Source organism: Saccostrea echinata, unplaced genomic scaffold, assembly GCF_033153115.1.
Source record: "Saccostrea echinata isolate AGI-Se365-2 ecotype Australia unplaced genomic scaffold, CSIRO_AGI_Sech_v1 ptg000012l, whole genome shotgun sequence".
Classification (NCBI taxonomy): domain Eukaryota; kingdom Metazoa; phylum Mollusca; class Bivalvia; order Ostreida; family Ostreidae; genus Saccostrea; species Saccostrea echinata.
This window is the reverse complement of record NW_026889761.1, coordinates 14,342,619-14,350,634: the sequence shown is the minus strand read 5'-3', so window position 1 is coordinate 14,350,634 and position 8,016 is coordinate 14,342,619. Positions and strand designations below refer to the sequence as shown.

The window sequence follows — 8,016 nt, the reverse complement described above, 5'->3', positions numbered from 1 at the left end:
GATAACCAACTCGTTATAATGACAACTCTTTATAATGAGCTACATGTAACTCGCTATAACGAGATAACCTGTTAAAACGAGATACTAACTCCTTATAAGATGATAATTATCTCGTTATAAAGAGTTAGATTTTTTTTTAAACTCCGCAAAAATTAGCCTATATTTTGACCATCACTACCATACATTCAAAGAATTGTCAATACAGGAAGCCCTTGAACAAGGACTCTGTGATCACTGCAAACGCATGCTCGCTGATTAGATGAAAAAATCAAATTAAAAATACATGACAAAATCTAAAAACTTTCATTTCTTCTGGGAATAGTGTTAACAGTACCCTGTTTAAAAGATATTGATCAGTTCAAAGTACGTTTGTTAAAATCATCATAGCAGAATATCCATTCTATACTTGTATTAGTAAATCAAAATTACCTTCTTAGAAGAAAGTGTTCATTTGATAGATTTGTCATATTTAATTTACGATGCGGCCCACAAACCTATTCAACTAAAAGATTTTGGCATTTACCGTTAAAGAGCCGTTTGAATTGCTTTCCTAAATTTACAATGAAATCCATATGCCGACACTTCATATTTCAATAATACTCAAGCCTCTTCAAGACGTTAGCTATCATCAACACTACAAACGTTTGCCTTCCTTCGGAAACATGACATGCATTTACAAAATTATTTAAAGCAAGAAGCTTCTCAAACTAATTAAAACCAAACCATCCGGATTCATTGGATCGGCTGTAATTGTGAAAGTGAAGATTTTGGTTCTTCCACAAAAAAGTGAAAAGCCATAATGCAAAATATTTGTTGGGAGCGAGGCAAACTTTCGGCAGGTGCGTGAGAAGACGGTTCATTGGATCGTTGCGAATGAGCATTGCATTATTCGTTAAAATGTTCCTAAAAACTCTGCTTCGTTCCAAACTACTTGTACGTCTCGGAAAATGAAATAGGCTTTAAACTTGAAGTCGGTTTTAAAAGATTTCACAAATAAACTGTACAATTGTTTTTCCTGCATTTCAAGAAGACGTCGATTGAAACCAGAGGCATGTGTACGAACTAATGGAATCTAATTACCTATTTGCATGTTTTTATCTAACGTGCTGGATAAGAGAGAGAAGACATTTATAACAAGCTGTAAGGAATCAAATCCCTGATGATGTGCATTACATTCATAAATAGAGCTTCATTTACAATAAACCGGTGGATTTTTATCTTATGATGGGACAAGGAGCGGCCAAAAAAGAAGTTGATAAAGGTACGCGATTGTACGCAGAACAAAAGTTTGATGCTGCAATCAATGAATGGAAAAGTGCTTTACGAAGAATGACTAAGAAAGAAAAAATTCTCGACAAATTCAACACTTTAAATTATCTATGCATGGCTTACTTCGATATGGGGAAATACCGGGAAATTGTCGTGTGCGCTAACCAACAGCTCGAAATGTTGAATTCTAAAACCATGTGCAATAATGTTGATCTGTTCCAAGAAGCATACTTCAATCTAGCGCGAGGATATGAAAAATTATCAGAGTTTAAAAAGAGCATCTCATACGCCAAAAGCTGCATTGAAAAGGAACCTAAAAATGAAAATGCCAGAGATATTAAATCATTCGCGACGATTTGTCTTGCAAAAGCTTATCATGGACTCAGTGACTTTTACAACGCTATAAATAACTTTGAAATCGTTTTAAGCAGGTCCGAGCAAAACCCCTCCTTACACATGAAATTCCTTGCGTTTGAGAGTCTTGGACAACTTTTTTCCAAGATAAAGGATTACGATACAGCCCATCTATATTATGACAAGTGCTTAGATATCATACAACAAGATGCTACCACGCTCTCCAAGTACCGACGACGGATACAGAGCCAGATTTCTCTCCCTTTACTTCACATGGGTCGCTTCAATGACGCCATGGAACAGTGCGAGGTAAAGCGAGTTTGTTTCTGTGGGCTTCGATTGTTTAGTCTTGTGAAATAAAAATATTCACAAACTATACGAAAAATAAAAGACTAGCATCAAAAAATATTTTTGAGCATTTTGCTAATTCGTATTTCGAAATAAATGTATGAGGTAAAAAATTTAAAATTAAAATAATCGTAAAGTAGTTTCGCAGGAAATCTGATTAGATATCATGTTATAGACAGATAATTCTACTGTCCTTTATAATGCGATTACTGATTTACCTCACGCGTCGAAAAAACGGTTTCTGTTTATAAAATTCCTAATTCCTCCGCTAATGATTACCGCATCTGGTATTTTTAGTAATTGCTTCATCGGTGAAAATCTCGGCATGTGGTCCTTAACTGTATTGCGCTTGACCAATATATATAAACAAATAAATAAATAGATAAGAAAGAAAGTATACTACAATGTACGTAAGGTTCTGGTGTATGAAGACCCAACGTATGCAATTAAATATTTTTTAGAGTTGCTTTTAAGTATGCTATATATATATTATACGTTGGGGAAAAAAAGCTATCCAGGACACTTTCTAGACGTCAAAGAGTAGTTGGCAACCATGTTTTAAGATAAGGTAAATGGTTTATTTGATGCAAATAACTATAATTAGTATAATGAATTGTTCAGATCAGGGGTCAGAGGATTCTACAGGCGAAAAAGGTATCTTTGCTATCCGGAGCATTTGTTTTATGTAATAAAACGAATATCTATAACTACAAAACATGCCAAGAAATGTTGAGCGAAATTCAAAAGAATTAGACCCACGATTGATCAGCCGTTTTTTTTTATAATCAATGTTTATCTCGGAATGTACAGAAAAAAAATTACTACCATAGGCGTTGGAACCGGGGGGGGGGGGGTGTAAAGATAGACATAATAAAGGAATTGAACATTGGGGCACATTGCAGTGTAATCAAAGAAGGGTAAGTGGTAGCGTTTGAAAAAAAATGGTACTGAAAGAAGTTTTATCCCCCCCCCTCCACACACACACACGAAATAGGAATTTCGGGTTTGGACAAATTTTAATTTACCTTTTTTTCTTTGCTTGTCAAGTTTTTTTTTTCAGGTTTGAAATTTTTTTTCTCTTTCAATTAGCCCCCCCCCCCCTACTTTCAATTTGCTTCCGACGCCTATGACTACACACAAAACTGATGGTTTATGGAAGTCACCTTAGTTTGTATATTTTGGGGTCCTTCATGCAGAGGTCTTCAAAAGGTCAAACCTAATATTTATCTATGTGAAGCAATAACTTCAAAAAAGTACAATGGTTTGTATTGGAGAAAGATACATAATTGTAAAAGGAAGACGCACAGGGAAGTTGGAGTTATGAAATCAAATGTCAAGGATCACTACACAGAGGTTGGTTAGAGAGGGAGAATTTGGGGTCACTTTATGAAAAGGTCATGGTTAAAATATCAAAGAAATAAGGAAATGTAAAATCTTCTTGGTTTCTCTATGTCTAGCATTTGGCGTCAAGTAGGACCGAGACCTGATATAAAGTCTTTAACCTTGACCATTTCAGACATATCCTTCTCGGATAATTCAATATTTATGTCCACTGTTACCTGTAAAATTCCCGAACAAAGAAAAATACACAATTCATCTCCCACGTTCTCCGGCGCAAGGGATTGCTCCCGGTGTTTAATAATTTTTTTTTCTTTTAAATTGGAAAATAATTTCTTAAATTGGAAAATGATTTCTAAAATTTTTTTACACATCGGGAGCAAGCCCTTTTGGTCTCAATTGAATATGGAGAATAGTTTGTAAAACAAATCCATACGGCCATGATAGAATTGCGTAACTTGATAAGTAGCACACTCGCTCACTAGGCCTATAGGCAATCAGATTTTGGAACGCAGTTCGCAATTTAAAAGTGAACTGCATTCTATAGAATGCAGTTTGCAATTCAAAATTTTAACGTGAGTCATGGGGTCTGAAATTTTGAAGGTGGGGTACTAGTGGTCAGTTACCACGTCTATGAAAAAAATGTTTTTTTTTTTTTTTTTTTTTTTTTTTTTTTTTTTTTTTTTTTTTTTTTATAGAAGTGGTATCTAACCACTAATACCCTACCCTCAAAATTTCAGACCCCGAGACAGGGGACTTCGATGTCCCCGAACCCGATGTTTATTCATATACATGTAATATACAGTAGGCCTAAAAACTGGAGGGCTACATGTATATCTCGGAAACTAGAGATGGTACCGTCACCATTTTTTTCATAGAAGTGGTAAATGACCACTAATACCCTACCCTCAAAATTTCAGACCCCATGACTTATGTTAAAATTTTTGAATTGCGAAATGCATGCACTTTTAAATTGCGAACTGCGTTCCAAAATCTGATTGCCCACTTACTAGGGCCTAGTATTTGTTATGTAATATACATACATTGATTACATATAATTATAATCTCGGCTGAGTTTCGACTTGGCGTGATATTTGGACTGACGCCGTTGTCGACGTCCGTCCAAACTATCAGCCAAGCCGAATCTTAGCCGACGACAGTGTTAGTGCAAATATCCAGCCAAGCCGAATCTCAGCCGACAATGGTGTCAGTGCAGAGTCTCAGACAAATATCCAGCCAAGTCAAATCTCAGTCGAAATTACATGTAACTAATTCGCCCATTTCTTCCAAAACGTATCTGAATCCGCCCCTGACATAGGTGACGAATGTTTAAACAATTCAAAAATACAGTATACATAACTGCCGACACTTGATTACCTGCCCAGAATTCCCATCAATCAAAACCATTGTGTTTTTCAGCTGTCTATGAAGGATGCCATGTTGCGGGCCGACCGCCCCGTACAAGCTCGCTGCCTGTTTACTTTTGCAGAGATTCACAGAAAGAGGAAAGACTTTGAGGTATAAACTCTGCATCGTTATAAAGCACGCACCTGCTCCAGGACAAACGGTTTATTGAATACCAAGGATTATAATTAGGCTCATTGTTTACAGATTCAATGAAATGTTTAGATGTTGATAAAAATGGGTGGGGTGCTAAATTTTAAAATTTTGTCCACCCGTGATATTCTTGAATGAAATAAGCTCCTCGGTTTAAAAATGAATGGTAGATTAAATTGTAAATTCATTGCATTTGATAATTAACACTAAGACAATTCTTTGTTTTGAATGAAAAAAAAATCACATTTTAAACAAAACTGGGTATATAAATATAACTACAAGAATTTTATAGAATTTCATATGCATCCTTTATATACATGTATGTGTTTTTTGTAGAACAGATTATTCAAGTAAATACATGTAGCCATAAAATAGACAATTTTATGTAAAGATTTTTGTTATCCTTTATTATACTTTTAAGCGACTCGGTTAAACCATACATTTTTTAATGTATTCAATGTTTTGTTTCCTTTTTTTTTCTTTTTTTTTCGGTATCAATGGAAAGCAGATGCTCTCTTGTGTATAAACATCGTTAGGAAATTATTTGGTGTCATGACCAGAGGATTGTTTCTACATAAATACATGCCAATGAATAACATTTGCGTAAACTTTGATTAATGGTTCATATTTTTTTTTTAAATTCAACGGAAAGAATAATGATGGGTTTATATTTTCAGCGATCATTCCCGCGCTATGAGTCAGCCTACGCCCTCTTCGTTGAGATGGGTGACCGTCTGAATCAGGTCGAGGTGCTTGGAGGAATGGCAAAATGCATGACTGCTCTAAAGGACTTTGAACAGGTTCACTTAAAATAAGAACTATATGCCCTTCATCGAATATGCTTGTAATGTGACTTTTAATATATTTATAATTCCGCGGAATTACAATTTCTATTCAATCCACGGGTAGAAATTTCAATGTCATTGTATTTCATAAATGTATGATTTAAAGACACTGTGATAAATTTCCGCGGAAAATCTGTGACCTCGTATCATTAAATTTGTGACTATGTTCACAGCGTAAATGAATCCCATGCGGGAAAATGCACGCCTGATGTATATTCTTTTATAACGCAGATTTCTTGATTTCCATTTACTTGTATTTTAAAGAAATTTCAAAAGAAAGTAAGGAAACTAAAATAATATCAAGAAGTCTTCTTTTAACTACAATATCTGAAAGGACAAGGTATGGTACATGTAAGGGCCGAATCTAGCCCCTTATTTGATGTAAAAATCAGAACACAGTTAAAATTGTGATAGTTTGTAGTTAAGAACTTAAAATGATGCTTGTTTCAAAACCAGCACTAATTTTGATTCAAAGCTTACACGAAGGCCACAGGAGGGTTCAGAAGTAGGACATTGTAACGAATTTACCTCATTTCTGGCGGAATTTCGTCCAATTTGAGATACTTTTCACTTCGGGAAACATAGAGCACAAGCTTGCCTATTGAGATTTTTATACATACGATGCATCTGATACTAGTGTATGAAATATTTAAATTTGGTAGATAGGCAAGCTTGTGCTCTATGTTTTCTGAAGCAAAATGAGCTGTAAAATCGATGAAAATTTGCATAAAAATGAGAGAATTTGGAGTTGACATATTTTTTGATTTTCCTGTCACCTCTGTGTATCCTATAACTTAAAACCAATACTCAAGACAAAAGGCTTTTATTGATAAACTGTTGCATCATTCTAAAAGAGACCCCAAACCAGGGGCAAAAGAGGGGTCTTAGCCTATCTTGACCTTTAGTTGTAATTTGCAAAAAGAAATCTCAGCAATAAGCTAAGGTTCGAGAGCGATAACTCTCTTTGGATAAATTGGAAGACCACCTCGCGTATATTTCAGTGTCGCTAATGCACGAATCTCCAAATGAAATCAAAATTTCTCGACTCCCATAGCTTTGACCTAACAATGACTTACATTATTTCAGGCCATAGAAATAAATCACAAAGCGCATCAACTAGCAGAAGAAATTGGGAACAGGGTAGGCCATGTTCTGAATTCACACTTCAGTTTTCGTTCCAGAACCAATTTGTTCGAAATAACTTCGCATTTTTTTTTTTTTCATTTATAGATGGGCTTATTGGACTGTAACACAAGACTAGCAGAACTCTATGTGATGACCGGAAACTCTTACGCCGCGCATCAATGCGAGGAAAGAATCTCGCGCTTGACAGCGGAATTGGAACTCTTTTGTGGTGTATGTGGAGAAAGCATGGGTCAGATTCCGGAACACTTGGACAAACTTCCGTGTGGTCATCTTATACATTCGAAGTATGATTTGCAATTAAACTTCAAATTTAGGTGTCATACTTCTACTAATAGTGATTAGAGTTATTCCTGATATTCTTTTGTATCTTAGTTCGTAATTTATTGTTTTCTATCCAAAATTACATAATGCAATTTTAGTGAATTAAATCGAAGAGTTCACTAAAAGATTATGGTTAATAAAATATTTTTTAAAAAATGTTCAGAACCAGGATTCGTATAACTCTATTACACATTTGATATGAATATGAAATTAAAACAGTTATATAATTTTTTTTTCAGATGTACACCACACTTAGCGCGGTATACCTGGGGGAGGAAAGGGAGAAAAAGACCGTGTCCGTCATGTCGAAATCGATCATCCGGGAACCCTGTTCTTTCACATTAATGAATTTAAGTACTTTAATATTTAGAATGGTGCCTAATGTACATTGTATTTGTATGAGTTAATCATACACTAGATTGTTTTGGGAAAAAATCATATATGTGTTCTTAAAATACATCGGAATCTAAGAAATTTTACTTTCCATTTAGGCCATTTAATAAAGCAAATTAACGTCAATTCATTTAACACAGCTCAAAAAACTCATCATTTGATATCTTTTCAAATTAAAACTTCCGGTAATGCTTGTTTTTTTTTTTTTTTGGTTTTGTTTTGTTTTTTTGTTTTTTTTTTTTTTTTTGTTTTTTTTTTTTTTTGTTTGTTTAAGAACTCTTATGGTATCATGATTTTAAATTAAGAATATCTTTTATTAAAAAAAAAAATTAGCAATGGGTAAGGTACGCTGTAGAGTTGTGGTAAGGTTGTGTATGTCCTTAATAAGAAGATCTGTTTATAAATCAGATGCGAAGTTTATATCTATACCAAGTTGCAATGATTT

The 8,016-nt window shown here is 34.5% G+C and overlaps 1 protein-coding gene across 1 annotated transcript; it reads left to right on the top strand.

Annotated features, from left to right (window-relative positions):
- Window positions 1-829: 829 nt before the first annotated feature.
- On the top strand, window positions 830-7,742 carry LOC133185990 (43 kDa receptor-associated protein of the synapse-like). The gene is made up of 6 exons (XM_061321273.1): window positions 830-1,932; window positions 4,729-4,827; window positions 5,544-5,666; window positions 6,798-6,851; window positions 6,942-7,141; window positions 7,418-7,742. Exons 1-6 carry the CDS (start codon window positions 1,222-1,224, stop codon window positions 7,521-7,523), a joined length of 1,293 nt encoding a protein of 430 aa, XP_061177257.1. The 5' UTR covers window positions 830-1,221; the 3' UTR covers window positions 7,524-7,742.
- Window positions 7,743-8,016: the final 274 nt, after the last annotated feature.

Excerpts from the sequence above, each read along its gene's own strand:
- LOC133185990 (XM_061321273.1), top strand. The coding sequence starts at position 1,222 with ATGATGGGACAAGGAGCGGCCAAAAAAGAAGTTGATAAAGGTACGCGA. Across the intron at positions 4,828-5,543 it reads GAAAGAGGAAAGACTTTGAG|CGATCATTCCCGCGCTATGA; the intron begins GTATAAACTCTG and ends TTATATTTTCAG. Across the intron at positions 6,852-6,941 it reads CAGAAGAAATTGGGAACAGG|ATGGGCTTATTGGACTGTAA; the intron begins GTAGGCCATGTT and ends TTTCATTTATAG.